Source organism: Hippocampus bargibanti, linkage group LG17 (assembly GCF_051943395.1).
Source record: "Hippocampus bargibanti isolate YZ-2025 linkage group LG17, ASM5194339v1, whole genome shotgun sequence".
NCBI classification, from domain to species: domain Eukaryota; kingdom Metazoa; phylum Chordata; class Actinopteri; order Syngnathiformes; family Syngnathidae; genus Hippocampus; species Hippocampus bargibanti.
In genome coordinates this window covers 10,042,665-10,059,059 of record NC_142750.1, presented here as the reverse complement: position 1 = coordinate 10,059,059, position 16,395 = coordinate 10,042,665, and the positions used below count along the sequence as shown (strand labels likewise).

Here is a 16,395-nt window from a genome sequence, read left to right as displayed (position 1 = left end):
TATGAAAGATCACTCACATACTCCCGAAAGTACCATGTATTTTATTTTGACAACATGAAGTGATTAAAACCCCCAAATAAACAGGTTCGTGTGCCAATCCACTTGAAAGCATAACTGCGATAAAATGAACCCACCGTCGTCCATTCCGAATATTCTCATCTTTTTGTTTTGTTTTTGATGGCAGTGACGGTATTTGACCTGTTTTATTTTCTGAATTATCGTGCTGCACTCGACGCGGAAGGAAAAACAAAATAACGGTTTGCCTCTTGGCTTTTTTTAAACTTCATACAAGTCGTAACACAATCTTCCAAGACGTTAAAGAACGCCGTCATGAAAAGTGTACGAAAGAAAGTCACTAAAGTCAAGTGTACAAACAAAATAAAAATATGTTAAGTATACCATTATTTAAGGTACATTTTGTGTTGCTACGATACTTTAGTCAGTCACTGTCTGTTGTTAGTTAATTTCACGTTTTTATTTTACACTCTACCTGAAAACGTGATTATTATTAATACTAAACACATTTATCATCGCTATGTTCAGATTTTTTTAAGCAGCTAACAATTATTCTGATTATAATCTCATTATGATTGATATTTTAGTTCAAATTGTTACCGCCATTGTTGAATTTTTCCCTAAATTGTTGCTTCACTTGCAGCTGCCGGAGACGCTCCTCACCGTCTCGTGACACATCATCCGTAAACGAATAGTTAATGTTGATTTCTGTTTGATTATTCTAGCAATTGCTGATTAATGTTGTGATAGTCATTAAAATACACCGAACAAGATGTGACAATGTGGAAGACTCCAAAGAGAAGTAAACCGCAGCAGTTGTAGGTTGTTGTAAATCGTCCTACATGTATACGTTGTGTCATAAATATCACCTTTTTTTCTCACCAAAATCAACTCCTTGTTGCCGCAGAGTGCACTCGGGTGCTCTTCATCTCCACAACTGATATGATGTTGATGGCTTCCGATGAAATAGTTTGACTTCGTCTCCGTACCAGCAAGTATAGCAGTTTTTTAAGTATGCAGGTAAACACCGCAAACCCTTATTCCAAATACAAAAATGAACATTAATTGTAGTGGCCGGTTTCTTTGTCAATGCTCTTGAAACCTCCCAAGGTGTCATTATTCACCATGTGCTTCTGTTTCCACGGTTACCAACCAGGGCACCTCAATTGGATAACCTTGTCAAACAAGACGCTGACACATAGACGTCAACGAACCCCACGTCTTTGTGCAATAACAAAACACTTTGCTAACGAACTATTGATCGACTTTGTGTTTGCCAATGTTCGGCTATCGAGCATTGCTTTTGTCCTCCGACCCATTCAAAAGAAAAGGTGGACAACATGCCCTAAAACGCAAATTACATTTGTGACTGGGGCATGAGTGCATCCCGTTTTTTATGTCACAAATATGTTAAATTAATAGTTTTTATGAATGTTAGGAAGCAAGGTTTAGTTTTCGTCATGCCATTAACTCATTCACTGCCATTCACAAATTTACTCAGGAATTGAAAATATGACGTAGAGCGCCATTCCCAAATTTGGGTGCCAAAAAAGTGCTGGCCGTGGCCTCTGGCAAAGTTTTTTTTTTTTCTTTTCCACAAGGGGGCAGCATTTCCCTTTTTTCCATAGTAGCGCTTTGTTCCAGCTTCAGCTGTTGTTCAAGTGCTATATAAAGCAATATGTATGTATTGCATTGTATTTTAGACAACTGCCCTCATTTCAAGCTCATTTAACTCCGGACCCATATCATTTAGTAATTAACTCATTTTTCTCTGGTGAAAGAATAGAGTCTAAGGTTTCTTACGCTGCATTGAATGTTTATGTAGTCCTAAAATTCTATATTCTGTGGGTCCTGGAATTCAAGTGACAATAACAAAAACCCCGACACTGGAGTGAATACATTTTTGTACATTGTCTGGCAGTGAATGAGTTAACATTCTAAGAAACGCTTGAGCCACCAACCATACCAAAGACTTTCCCAATTTCGGTGGAAAGTTCTCAGCCGTTTTTGTTTATACAACTGTCTTCTATGCATGTGAAATGTATTTACCGGTAGAAACAAATCTCATAATTGACTTTACAGGGTCCCAGCTGTCACACTCACACCTAGGGACAATTTGAAGTGTTCAATCAGCCTGCCATGCATGTTTTTGGAATGTGGGATGAAAGCGGTGGACCTGGAGAAAACCCACGCAGACCCAGGGAGAACATGCACACTCCAAAAATACATATTGCACTTGTTATTTAACAGCTTGATGCTCTAATATAAAAAGTCAAGTTGCATCTACCATTACTTCTTTGCGGAAGGTCCACGAATCACTGCAGCCTGGCTTGTGACATGCACACACAAGCACACCATACACACACATAGATTGGCATCCGAACACCTCCCACTTGACAAGCTGTCTCCTAGTTACAAGCGGACAAGTGCTCGATTGCTGCTTCTGCTGCGGCTGCTGATGATGATGACGATACGATGATAATCCTGGCAGCGTCCACTTACGATCCATCGTGGATATGAGCTAAGCAAAATTGCCGACCGGTGAAATTCGGTTGCTTGCATTTTAACCAGAAGGCAAAGTCATCATCCAACGGTAAGATAAAATGTTTGTGCTTTGGCAAGATTCGTCGAAACTTAATCCTCATATTATGTTGAAAAAAAAAATCACGATTATATTGTGGGTCGTTTTTACCCGTATGTTAAAATCCATACAAAACAGTCAAATAATAGGTGACATCAGCAACAGCTGTTTTTGAGATGTTATATACATACCTGAAAAGAGAAACAACGTATTTTCTATCGCATTGGGATATTTTAGAACTGTTTTGAAGAAAGGAAAGAGAAAAGAACATCCAGTGCTTTAGTCAACACAAAAATGGGAACGGGTAAAATTGACTACTTCACATACTATGACAGTTAATGCAAAAAAAAAAAAAACAAAATCGTGATACATTGCAAATGGGAAAAATATATAATGTTACACTAATATGCAAGTTGGAAATTATATCATAAAAAGTGGCAGGAATGGTCATGCACACTCAAAAACGCTGTGCGAAACTCTTGAAATGCATGTAAAATATCAAATCGCTCATCAAAAGCCATTTTCATGTGTGTGTTTGTGTGTGTGTGCATGTGATTCACCCCTGAGCTTTCAAGCCCCACTGACCTTTAGGATGGTTGCAGAACAACCTGCTGACATTTTGTCCCCGAACGTTAGTGCAATTAGCTTTTAGCACAACATCCAAAGAGTCCCTGCCTATTCAGACTTCACCCTGAAATAAAATTAAAAATAATAATAAAGTGAATTCATACTTCTGTCCAACATACTTTTACGTATGTGTCGGCTCTCGGTCGTGCAGTAGCGGTCCATGGATGAACAGCTTTCTTCAGCCATCATCGGTACTTCTTTGGAGGTGTCGGATGTTTCGCTCTTCATCTGAAGAGCTTCGTCAGCGAACTAAAGTTATGCTGGTAACTCTGGCCCGAGATACACCATATTCAGAATGGGGAGAGTTGGCGGTGCCAGTCCCTGATCTAAGGTTGGGGGAGCAGTAGACTTCTCCCTGAAGCTAATCTGATTACTTCTAATGTTCTATGCCTGGCTCTGATTGCCCCATTAGCTGTCTAACTTTTTTCACTGCAGTAAACAGCGCTGTTTTTTTTCTTCCTTCCCCCTTCCCAGCAAAGGTGCCGTTTTACCAACATGGAAGCAGCGATGGAGAACACCAGCGCCCCGTTCCAGGATTTTTCTGTACTTCTACTGAACGTCACCAACACGACAGCGGCGGATGACCAGTCGGGACCCGGCGTTGAGGGCATTCTCATCCCTCTAATCTACGTGATCGTGTGCGTGATTGGTCTTGGCGGAAACACGCTCGTCATCCACATTGTGCTGCATCACTCCAAGATGGAGTCGGTGACCAACATATACATCCTCAACCTGGCGATTGCCGACGAACTCTTCATGCTGGGTCTTCCCTTCCTGGCCGTGCAGAACTCACTGCAGATGTGGCCGTTTGGTTCCTTCATGTGCCGCCTGGTGATGACGGTGGACTCCATCAACCAGTTCACCAGCATCTTCTGCCTGACCGTCATGAGCGTGGACCGCTATCTGGCGGTGGGCCATCCCATCCGCTCGGCCCGCTGGCGACGCCCCCGCGTTGCCAAGGTGGTCAACGCTACCGTGTGGGCATTGTCCTTCTTGGTGGTCCTACCTGTCGTGGTCTTCGCCAACATCCAGAAGACGGGCGGCAACTGCAACATCTTGTGGCCGGCGCCCGCCAGGGTGTGGAGGGCGGCGTTCATCATCTACACCTCCACCGTGGGCTTCCTGTGCCCGCTGCTGATCATTTGCCTCTGCTACTTGCTCATCGTCTTCAAGGTGATATTTACAATACGTCGGCATGTGTTTGTGAATCCCGATCGACATCTGCACGGAAAGGAGCTTAGATTGGCTGGTGAACATTTTGCAGATGTGAAAAGAAGAGGGGGTGCGTCGTTGTGGGTGTGAACAAAGATGACTCCGATCACGCTAGCATCTCACATTTCCTTTCAAGGACAACCGACACCTCCCGACAAGTTGTGTGCATAATTTGTAAAATCACTTCAAATGACTTCTACTGAGCGCATTTTACAAAGATTCCACGGCATGTAGCTATATTTTACGTTTTAAGACTCACGCTGAACATTCAGAAAGTCTTGTTTTCGAGTTGATGACAATGCGTGACGTCACGTCAGGAACGCCCCTGACCTAGAAAGCGACACACAATGCATTTGGGTACTTTGTTTGGTTTGAAAACATTGTGTGGGTCGCAAATTTAGAAGGAAAACTACATAAATAATGCAATGGTGAATCGTTGTGTGTTGCAGCCAATTGCGGTAACACGCATAAAGAAGGTAGGCGTAAGATTCGTGTCGAGGGCGAAAATAGAAGGAAAAACATAAATAGCATCATCATCAATCATTGTGTGCTGCACCAACACTACCAATTGTGGTAACACCATACAGAAGTTGACACAAATTCCCAGCAGACAAATCAGCCCATTTCCAACGAAGCTTGGGCGCCATCTTGTGCATTTTCTGGGATGCTAAATCGGAGTCCAGACGGCTCGAATTGATACGGAAAGACTTCTTTAATCGATTCCAAACATTTATGCTTTCCTCTCCAGAATCAGATTCATAACTGGATGCGTAACAAGAAAGCATCTTCTCCGAATCTGAACTCTGTTTTGATTCTGGAGTATCATGGCGTGACGTCACGAACAAGGGGGCGGGACCTTCTGAAACTCGCCATTTCCGAGGTCTCTTTGCAGCAGTTTTGGGACACTTTAAATCATTTTATTGGTATTTTGCATTTGACCAAAAATATCAGCCTGTGTGTTTTGGGTATTTTAGATGCTATGGGTCTGTGTAAGCTCTCAGTCGTACAGGAGTGGTCCATCGATGAGAAGGTTTCTTCAGCCGTCATCTGTACAAAAGTGAAGGTTTTGGACGTTTCGCCTCCTATACAGTTCGCTGACGAAGCCTCTTGTATAGGAGGCGAAACGTCCGAAACCTTCACTTTTGTACAGATGACGGCTGAAGAAACCTTCTCATCGTTTAGATGCTATGAAACATTTTTCTGATGTCAGGAAACAAAAAATGCCGTCGGGTGTCCTTTAAATGTGGTGGGAACTTTGCTTGGAAAAGAAATAAGCAAACAATCAGCTAGCTTAGTTAGCGGATTACCTCAGTGAAACCAGGAAGTTATAACAATTTATCTGAGGACCTCATGTAGAATATCTGTCATAGTCCTTCTGATATCATGCATTATGATTCTTCTTTGAAGGTGCGCAGCTCGGCCAAGAAGGTCCACACAGCCTCGGCCAAGCGCCGCAAGTCGGAGCGCAAGATGACGCGTATGGTGGTGATCGTGGTGGCAGTCTTCGTCTTGTGCTGGTTGCCCTTCTACGCGCTCAACGTGCTCAACTTGCTGGTGGCGCTGCCCCCCGAATATCAGGGCCTGTACTACTTTGTGGTGGTGCTCGGCTACGCCAACAGCTGCGCCAACCCGGTGGTTTACGGCTTCATGTCAGATAACTTCAAGAGGGGCTTCCGCAAAGCCCTCTGCCGGGCCACCCGTAAGGTGGATGACACCCACGCCACCCAGCCACAGACGCCAAAGGGGAGCGGCGGGCAGGCGCTGGCACCCAGGGAGAGCCTGAGGCGAGTACTCCAACAAGACGACGTCTCGGAAGTAACTGAAGACTTGAGACTGGAGAGTAATGGAATGGCAGGTGGCTCGTCACTGGGTCTGGAGCCTTTATTAACGGAGCACGAGGGGCCTGAGCAGAATCCCCAAGGACAAATCATGTCTGGTGCGAGAGACCTTGAGGCCGCTATGGCCTCCCTAGCGACACCTTTGCTCGGAAACGAAGCAAACGGGACCGCAAAAGTGATGCCTGATGACAATGGGCCGCAAAGCGCCTCTTTGGAAATATTGGCCACTTGGAATATGAAGGTAGTGAAGTGAACACGTATCGTCATTAACTAATTAGCTGCCATTCACAAATTTATTCGGGAATTGAAAATATTGACATAGAGCGCCATTTCCAAATTTGTTCATCCTGTCTACTTGATATCTAATTTAAACCAGATTCTTTTTTTTCCAGTGTATTGTAGGTGTTCAAATACCTGACGTGCTTGTGGTCTTTGGTATTTGAACACCTACAATACACTGTCTGGAAGAAAAGAATCTGTTTTAAATTTGTTCGGGTTTTGTTTTTCCGTGCTTGGGTGTCGATAAAGCGCTTGCCACGGCCTCTGGCAATGTTTTTCCCTTCCACAAGAGGGCATCATTTGCCTTTTTTCCATATTTGCGCTTTGTTCCACTTTCAGCTGTTTTCAAAGTGCTATATAAACCAATCTGTATGTATTGCATTGTATTTTGGACAGCCGCCCTCATTTCAATCTCATATAACTCCAGATCCATATCATTTAGGAATTAACACTTTTTTTCTGATGAAAGAAGGGAGTCTAAGGTTTCGTATGCTGCATTGAATGTTTATGTAGTCCTGAAACTCAATATTCTGTGGGTCCTGGAATTTGAGTGACAATGACAAAAACCCTGGCACTGGAATGGACACATTTTTGCACGTCTGGAAGCGAATGAGTTTAGTGTTACGACTTTACCTGGCAAGCAGTCAGTTCATTAATGTGTCTTGATATTAACCGTCCATCATAAGCTGCCATTTATACTCTCTGACCTTAGCTGACAACCGGTTCTTGTTTTTCTAAAAGTGTCTTGAAATGGATTCGGGACCACCCGATTTGTTTCTATGTGCCCTGAGATTGACTGGCAACCAATACATCGTTTGTAAGTGTCCTTACCTGGAATGACAATCATACTGTTGTTTGTTGACGTGAAACCGGATATTTTCAGTCGGGCAGGCATTTAATTCTTTGGCGATATGTTCCACGCCACTGGCTGGTGACAGGGTGGTCTATCCCGGTCAATGCGGGATAGGCTTAGCTTTTACATTATACATGGTGATGGTGCACAACATGAAAAGTATTTGTAATATGTTGTCTTATTTTGGTGTCCTCTGAGCTGCGTAGAAAACATGGAAGAGGATTTTATCCACGTTTCGATGTTGCATGTGATGTCAGTCTCATTATGATTCATTTGTTGTTGTTGTTTTTTTGTGTGTGTGATTCTGAGTCATTTCAGTGACACTATGCAGTCTTGTGCTATTGACACACACACTACCTAATTATTGTAACTGTGACGTCTGTGTCTGTGTGTGCGTGTGTGTTGTAACCTCTTCATTATGCTGCAGGCTCACCAGTCGAATGCCACTCATTTGAAGTGTTGATTAAAATTCTGGAGTCTTTCCCAATAAATGTGATTGCTTCTGCTAAGACACGCCAGCTGCGCCCTTTTGCTTGGTTTTGGAACGTTTGTTTGTTTGTTCACTTGGACAAATGGAGATAGATTAGATATGTGAGTGTAGCTAATATAAACTGAGTGGGCCGTGATAATTTTGTGGCTGATTTTTTTTTTCAATATATCTACGTGTTTACAATACTCATGAGATTGCTCATTTTAATAAACGTAATAGGGATAATAAAGCAATTCATTTTAATGTTGTTGCAATTTAATTTACAGTAATACGATGACTAAAAGAAATATTGATGCCAGAAATGAATACATATTTTTGTCAGCTGTTCAAATGTCCAACACCTTGCTGAAAGTAATAAAAATTCGAAAGCGTTTGGTAAAAATGCAAAAGTACGTGTAGTTCCACAAATGTCCCGCCAGGGGCAGCACTGTGACTTTCGGTAAGCAACACACTTCTCTGCGGGAGACGAAGAAGAAGACGCCGAAGTGAGCGTCCCTGCTTCGAATCGATATTCGGGCGTCTGCCTGCCTGCCTACCGCTAAAGTATTCTGTTTTTGTTTTCGAGCTCTCTTTCCATAGCATTTTTTTCGCTGCCGTCCAAGTGTCGTCTTGCGTCATGTCGAGCTACCAGCGTCTCCAAGAGGCCGTCAACGAGCGTCTTCGAGCGGCCGCCGAGGAGATCTTCCAAGCTGTCAAAGGCACCATCGTCGGCCTCGAGGACGAGCTGCTGCGCTCCAGACTGGAGCTCGAGCGACACCAACGACTCGTACAACACAAAGGTTCGTTTCTTTTCCAACGTTGTTGAAAATTCCGAGAAATTAAACTCGTGAAAATCTCTTTGGACAACTTCATTGGAGCTCGTACCATTTGCATTGCTGCTTCGTGGACAAAAGAGGCCGCTAGTGAGTCGTGCAAAACGTAAGGCTTAAATGAAATTCTGACAGAACCATCATGAACGCGCAACTATGAATTAGTGATCAGTGTCAACTTCGATATTATGATTTGTTTTGCAGTGATTGAATCTAAACTGCTTGAAACTTAGAGCGATGGTAGACTTGTTTGTGTTCCTCTAACAGTGTCAATTATGTGCGGTGGTCATGATTCAAAACAACTTTTGCCTTTTCTGCTTTGTCAATTTAAGATAATGTTTCATCATACTTTATTTTCAGTTAAGGAATTGAAACGTTTAAGAATCAACAGGTAAATTATTTGTTTGTAATATGAATAGTTGAAATTTTTAATTGTAATAGTATATTGACCATAATATATTGTATAATATTAAATTCTCATACATCCGCTGTGTATATTGTGTTGGTAAGTGGTATTGCACGTTGAAATGTGAAATAAATTACGGGCATTAAAATAGATGCGCTAATCATGCAGTCATACTTTTGCAATGAGTGCCGATGGAGAGAGAGAAATATGGATAATCATATAACAAAATTAGCGCTTCTGTGTTTTGTTAAGATGGAGCGCAGCCATCTGTGCTGGTGCGACATGAGCTGCTGCAGGTTGAGGATGAGGTGTGTGATCGCGACTGGAAAGCGCCGCTCGAGCAGGATCCTACCATCAGTGAGCAGGTAAGCCCAACCGAGGCCACCTGTTCTTTTGGATTGGATTTGCCTTTATTAGTCTTGCAGTGGAGAAATTTACATTTCACAGCAGCACAGTGATGAAAGGAATCAAAGTAGTAGGAGTTATTTCTAATACGACTAATATACTCTTTCCTTGTCAATAAGATGCCAACAAAGCCTTCGGTTAGTTCATACAAAGGGCCTACGTTCACTTGAACATAGTTTGTTGATGTCAAGATGCCACCAAATAACTGTAAACAACTATTTTTTTCACATTGAGAGAGTTCTGTAGCACCAAGATATCACCTGATGGTGGTAAAGCACGTTTTTGGTTGAAATGAAGCTCCTCAATTCATTTTGACAGAATGTAGTTCCTTGGCAACACGATACCACCACATTATGGAAAAGCGTGGCTGATGTTGAAGTGAATGACCTCTTTATACAATTTAATCCTAAATTCTTCATTCTCCATAATGGCGGCAAAGCACTACTTTAGTTGAAAGAAAGCATTGTATCCTTGTTCATACTGTTCTGTCTTCTATGTAAAGCATCATTCAACCATCTGATACACGCTCTAAAAATATTAATATTTTCTTCTTGTTCTTCGGGTTAGAAGACGTTCACGTGCGGAGAGTGCAGAAAGGCCTTCAAATGTCAACGCAACTTCACCAGGCACATGTGCACGCAGGGCAGCGAGAAACATGACACTGGCCAGGAGTGTATGAAAAAGGTACGAGTGTACTCTTTGTCCTCACTATTCTTTTAAACCTTATGACTAAATGTCAGTGAAGAATCGCTTTTCTAGCGCATGGACAATTCAGCCTAAAGAATGCGCAATTAACATGGAGCAAACGTGCTTCCAGCTTATAAAAGCAGACGATGAGCCGAGCAGCTCGCGGGAGACGCAGGCGCCCAAGCAATGTGACCATCAGGATGAGGTGGTCCACCAGGAGGAAGTGGAATGTCAAGCGGACGGCGTCGTCGACAATGCTGAAGATGACAATGTGTCTTCATTAAACACGCAAGGCCTGGTAAGCGGGACAACAACAAAAAAACCACTACCTTCTCCCATAGAAATTAACAGATTTTATGAATCAACAGATGACTCATTCACTGCCAGACGATGTGCAAAAATGTATCCACTACAGTGCCAGGGTTTTTGTCATTTTCACTCAAATTGCAGGACCCACAGAATATTCACTTTTAAGACTACATAAACATTCAACGAAGCGTTCGAAACATTAGACTCTCTTCTTTCATCAGAAAAAAAATGTTCCTTCGAAAGTTATATGCGAGTGGAGTTATCTGAGCTTGAAATGGGGGCTGCTGTATAAAAGGCAAATGCTGCCCCCTAGCGGGAGGGAAAAACATTGCCAGAGGTCTGACCTGCGCTTTATCTGCACCCCCACAAGAAAACAAATTAAACCCAAACAGATTCGGGAATTGCGCACTACATCATACTTTTCAATTCCCGAATAAATTCGGGAATGGCAGTGAATGAGTTTAAAGGTCACATGCACATTTGATGATTGTAAATGTGAAAAGAAATGAGCATTCTTCCCCTGAAATAATTTTCTGAATGCGATAAAACGGCACCTTGGGAAATTGCAGTTAACTCATTCACTGCCAGACGATGTGCGAAAATGTGTCCACTCCAGTGCCAGGGTTTTTGTCATTGTCACTCGAATTCTAGGACCCAGAAACATATTGAGTTTTTTAGGACTACATAAACATTCAATGCGGCGTAAGAAACCTTAAAACTCTCTTCTTTCATCAGGAAAAAAAAGAGTTAATTCCTTAGTTGTATGAATCTGGACTTATCTGAGCTTGAAATGGGGGCGGCTGTACAAAAGGCAAATGCTGCCTCCGTCGCGGGAAGGAACCGAAGAAATTCGGGAATGACGCTCAACGTCATATCTCCAATTCCAGAATAAATTCGGGAATGGCAGTGAATGAGTTAAATGTCATTTCAAATGCAATCAAACGGTGACGATTGGCTAGCATTGCCTTTCACTGACGTGACTCTGGTCAAATGTTTTGGACGTGCTCGTGACGGAATTGACTTCTGAAGGGCAGCGATGAGGATTGGCAACCCAGCGGGAGCGACGAGCCCAAGAAGAAAACCACGCGGAAGGCCAAGGCCGCCTTCACCTGCAAAGTTTGCGGGAAGAACTTCCACGCCATCATCTCGCTGGCCAATCACATGGAAATCCACCCCAAAGATGTGTGCGGGGTGTGCGGCCAGCGCTTCGACTCGGATGACGGCTTCGAGAGTCACATCAAGACGCACATGAGGGGCAACGTGTGCGACGTGTGCGGCAAAGGTTTTGGCACGGCAAAGGCGTTGGAGATGCACGCGCGCGTCCACACGGGCGAGAAGCCCTTTGAGTGCGGCGAGTGCGGCAAGGCCTTCAACTGCCACCATAACTTGACCAGGCACATGCGTCGGCATACGGGAGAGAAACCCTACGCCTGCCACGTAAGCATAATCGCAATTATTCTATCCTGGCCATTTACACTCATCCATCCGTAATTTCTTCAAGGACAACCGACGCCTCCGGACAAGTTGTGTCCATAATTTGTAAAATGACTTCAAATGACTTCTACTGAGCGTATTTTGCAACGATTCCACGGCATATAGCTATATTTTACGTTTTAAGACTTGCGCTGAATATTCAGGAAGTCTTGTTTTCAAGTTGGTGACGATTCCTGACGTCACGTCAGGAACGCTCCTAACCGAGAAAGCGACACACAACGCATTTTGGGTACTTTGGTCTGAAAACATCGTGTTCATGGCGAAATTAGAAGGAAAACACATAAATAATGCGATGGTGTATCGTTGTGTGTTGCACCAAGACTACTATTTGATACTAGTTGACACAAATTTCCAGCAAACAAATCAGCCCATTTCCAACGGAGCTTGGGTGCCATCTTGTGCATTTTCTGGGACGCTACATTGAAGTCCAGACGCTTCAAAATGATACAGAAGGACTTCTTTAATCGATTGCAATCATTTCTCAGAACTATTTGAATCATATTCATAACTGGATGAGTAACAAGAAAGCATCTTCTCCGAATCTCAAGGCATTGTTTTGATTCTCGAGCAAGGCAAGACGTCCTGACGTGACGTCGCAAACAAGGGGGCGAGACCTTCTGAAACTCGCCCTCTCCGAGGTCATTTTGAAGTAGTTTTGGACAACTTTAAGCCATTTTTATTGGTGTTTTGCATTTGACAGAAATATCAGCCTGTGTGTTTTGGGTATTTTAGATGCTATAAAACGTTTTTCTGATGGTGTCGGCTGTCTTGTATTTGGACAAAAAGTTTGAAAATACACCATTCATTGGGAGTGCACCTTGTACTCCGGTGCGCCTTACACACCGGAAAATACAGTACTTTGATTCCGAAATGTGAATCAATCCCAATTTATTCATTTGACATCAGATCAATCAATGATTCAAACCACTGGTGTCAAAGTCAAGGCCCGGGGGCCAAATCTGGCCCGCCGCATCATTTCATTTGGCCCGCGAAAGCAAATCAAACTTGTGAAGCTTGCTAAAGTCCCAACTTAAAATGGTAAATTGTTCCATTTAAAGCACAATAACAGTCATTATTCTTGAATTCATATTGGACAACTCGTTAGTTCACTAATTTGTTGTACACTTTGTATGACCCCACCGGGACCGTCATTTGAAACTCCTTTTTTCTGACTAATCAGACTTCTTTCGACAGGTGTGCGGCCAGCAATTCAGCGACCACTCCACCAGGAAACGCCACCTGCTGGTCCACGAGAGCGTTGCGGATGCAGCGCCGATGGAGCGCCAGGCGAGCGGCCAGAGGCCGAAGGGTCGCGTGGTGTGCGTGGTGTGCGGCAAAGACTTCCACGCCATCATTTCTCTGGTCAACCACGCCCACGAACACCACGCCGACTGCGGCGTGTGCGGCGCCCGCGTGGACGACCTGGCGGCGCACCTGCGGACGCACGACAGCGGCAAAGAGTGTCACGTGTGCGGCAAGCGCTTCTACGGCGCCCGGATCCTCGACACGCACATGCGGGTGCACACGGGCGAGAAGCCCTTCGTGTGCAGCGAGTGCGGCAAAGCCTTCAACTGTCAGCACAACATGCGACGCCACATGCGGGTGCACACGGGCGAGCGGCCCTACGCCTGCGACCAGTGCGGCAAGCTCTTCAACGACCACTCGGCCAGGGTGCGACACCTGCTCACGCACCAGAAGAAGGAAAAGTTGGAGGGCGGCCGCCCGCCCAAGAGAAGCCCCGTCATCTGCGTGGTGTGCGGCCGCACGTTCCACTCGCTCGTCTCTCTCGTCAACCATTCGGACAGCCACCAGACGGACTGCGCCGTGTGCGGCGCTCACGCCGACGCCGGCAACCAGATGAAGGCCCACCTGGCCACGCACAGAAACGGCAAAGTGTGCGAGGTGTGCGGCAAATGCTTCGACGGCCGCCGCGATCTGGACACGCACATGCGGGTGCACACGGGCGAGAAGCCTTTCCAATGTAGCGATTGCGGGAAGGCCTTCAACTGTAAGCATAACATGACGCGGCACATGCGCACGCACACGGGCGAGAAGCCGTACGCGTGCGGTGTGTGCGGGCGCTGCTTCGACGACCGCTCGTCTCTCAGCAAGCACAAGGACTTGCACACGGGTCATAAGGCGCACCAGTGCCAGGTGTGCGGGAAGGCCTTCTTCCGCAAGGCTAACCTCAGAGTGCACATGAAGTGCCACAGGGACCAACGGTGACCACAGCCGCTGCGTTTTCTTGCATTTCCGCTCATTTGGATTATTTGAATCTGATTCTGATATTTGGCAGAATAAACTACGTGTCATGGCTAAAAAAATGACTACCCACAAGGAGCTGAAAGTGGTCGCCAATTATGTAGAACACACAAGGATTTTGTCTCCTATAGTATCAGTTACACAACTATCGTGTGTACTTATATGCCGTGGTCTTTGTTTATCTTAGTGTTTTTGCAATTCTAGTGTAGCCGAATGACCAAAAACGTTCTGCTAAAGCTACCTGAGTAGTTCATTGATATGAATTAAAAGTTTTGGTCGTAGCTTGTGCCAATCCTGTAAAACTTACAGATCATCTAATTAAGGATGTTTTTTTTAACTAAAAAGTCGTCCGATTTCATCTGCTACATTATGTTAAGTTTGGCGGGTCTTTATTACACGAAATAATCAAAAAGTGTATTTAAACGACACTCCATTGTGGTCAAGACTAATTCCTGGAGATTGTCATTGAATGAAGTTTAGTGAGTCTCCATTACACAATATAATAAAAAACGAGTGTATTTAAGCGACACTCCATTGTGGTCCAGACACATTCCCGGATATTTTCATAGACGTTTGGTAAGTCTCTATTCCTTGATGTAATTAATATATCTATATAATAATGTAATATAATTAAAAAACGAGTTTATTTCAGCGACACTTCGTTGCGGTCCCGACTAATTCCTGGATCTTTCTCACCGTGTGTTTAAACCCCTCCATCCTCACGTCCGTAAACACTTACGCGTACTCGTACGCACACGACGACCAGCACGTGCCGGTGCGTAAAGAGCGTCGAAGACAATGGCGTAAGAAGCAAATGTAGCAATTAAAAGAAGAAAAAAACCTGCACCATCATGCATTGTACAACAACTGCTTGCTATGGTAATTTTCTCTGATTCATTTTTATTTTTTGTCATTGCAGGTTTGCGCGTGTGATGCTAATGGAGAAGTAAGTCGATTAATAAAAAAACTGGGAATTTTAAACTAAAAACTGGGACTCGGAGTCCCAGTTTTAAATTACATGTATATTAGAATGGAATAGATTATGATAACTTTGTTGCTGAAATTATTATTGTCATCGTGTGGTGCAGATAAAACACCCACTACTCTCCAAAATTAAAGTAGAATGCTAAAAAGAATAAAAATAGAAATACAGGAGACAATCCTAAGCCTTTTTTTCTGATGGAAAATGTTTGTATGTGTTTGTACACATACACACATAAGATTGCTTTTCACTTGTACTAAAGTCAAAGTATTGTGAATTGACAATGGTCTGACATGAGTATTTCTGGCAGTACCACTCTGGACACACGATTCGGAGTATAGAATTTTTAGACCAATTCTGTTAAATGGGATCATTCGTTATGACATATCGAGTGGTTAGAAGTACCTGCTGTAGTTGCTCGACAGTAGTATATTAACATGTTGGCCTTTTCATTTGCATAAGCCATATTAAGGTAACCTGGTGTGATAATTGTAATTTTATTTTCCCTGCAGTGATGCGGCAGTCAATCGAGGAATTGGAGAAGGATGCAATATGATTGGGCCGAAGACGACTTTGAACTTCCGCAAGGCGTGGACCCCTTGGGAGGGGCAGTGCCTGAGGACGGACGGCGTTACGTCATGTACCATGGCACCACCCGGGAAAGCGCCGACCTTATCGTGTCGTCGGGGTTCCGGCAATCGGCCGACGGGATGCTGGGTCGCGGCATCTACCTCAGCCGTGACCTGCAGAAGGCTAAGCGCTACCCTCTCCACCATCCTGATGCCGACAAGGTTCTGGCAAGTCTGCTCTTGAAATCATGAACCCCATTTACCTTTCCATACTGGTTATGAAGGGATTTTAAATAGACAAGAACACTTTTAAAGTCCTTTTAAAAATAGTCATTCTGCACTTTTTGCGCTATTGTAGATTTGAAAATTATCTGTATCAAATTTCATATTGTTCATTTGTCATTGTTTCACATTGAAGTGTGTTGATCTCACATCATTTTTTAAAAAGTTATGTTTCCTCCTCCCCTGTCCTGTGAGGCACTTTGTGTTTGTTCTTGTGTGCTGGACGAATGGTTTGAAGGTGGTGCTGAAGGTAGCGGTGGACGTTGGCCGCGTGATTGCCATTAATTACCAGGGG

General features: G+C 44.0%; 2 protein-coding genes across 5 annotated transcripts; both read left to right on the top strand.

Moving 5' to 3' along the window:
* The first annotated feature begins 3,718 nt into the window (after nt 1-3,718).
* Nucleotides 3,719-6,650, top strand: LOC148885661 (somatostatin receptor type 5-like). Its single transcript, XM_089018519.1, has 2 exons — nt 3,719-4,396; nt 5,843-6,650. Exons 1-2 carry the CDS (start codon nt 3,719-3,721, stop codon nt 6,524-6,526), a joined length of 1,362 nt encoding a protein of 453 aa, XP_088874645.1. The 3' UTR covers nt 6,527-6,650.
* A 1,731-nt stretch (nt 6,651-8,381) lies between these two features.
* Nucleotides 8,382-16,077, top strand: LOC148885660 (uncharacterized). Of its 4 annotated transcripts, none has more exons than XM_089018578.1 (8): nt 8,382-8,674; nt 9,363-9,475; nt 10,083-10,199; nt 10,333-10,500; nt 11,541-11,948; nt 13,200-14,227; nt 15,187-15,213; nt 15,762-16,077. In XM_089018578.1, exons 1-8 carry the CDS (start codon nt 8,512-8,514, stop codon nt 16,060-16,062), a joined length of 2,325 nt encoding a protein of 774 aa, XP_088874704.1. In that variant the 5' UTR covers nt 8,382-8,511; the 3' UTR covers nt 16,063-16,077. The 4 variants fall into 4 exon arrangements, with proteins under 4 accessions (XP_088874704.1, XP_088874707.1, XP_088874706.1 ...); XM_089018581.1 differs by having other exon boundaries at nt 13,200-13,907; nt 15,762-15,900; XM_089018580.1 differs by having other exon boundaries at nt 13,200-14,013; nt 15,762-15,900.
* Nucleotides 16,078-16,395: the final 318 nt, after the last annotated feature.

Bases quoted from the DNA above. Each gene is read 5' to 3' on its own strand.
- LOC148885660 (XM_089018578.1), top strand. From the start codon at position 8,512: ATGTCGAGCTACCAGCGTCTCCAAGAGGCCGTCAACGAGCGTCTTCGA. The intron at 8,675-9,362 runs GTTCGTTTCTTT...TGTTTTGTTAAG, and splicing joins ACGACTCGTACAACACAAAG to ATGGAGCGCAGCCATCTGTG. The intron at 10,501-11,540 runs GTAAGCGGGACA...TGACTTCTGAAG, and splicing joins CATTAAACACGCAAGGCCTG to GGCAGCGATGAGGATTGGCA.
- LOC148885661 (XM_089018519.1), top strand. From the start codon at position 3,719: ATGGAAGCAGCGATGGAGAACACCAGCGCCCCGTTCCAGGATTTTTCT. The intron at 4,397-5,842 runs GTGATATTTACA...TCTTCTTTGAAG, and splicing joins ACTTGCTCATCGTCTTCAAG to GTGCGCAGCTCGGCCAAGAA.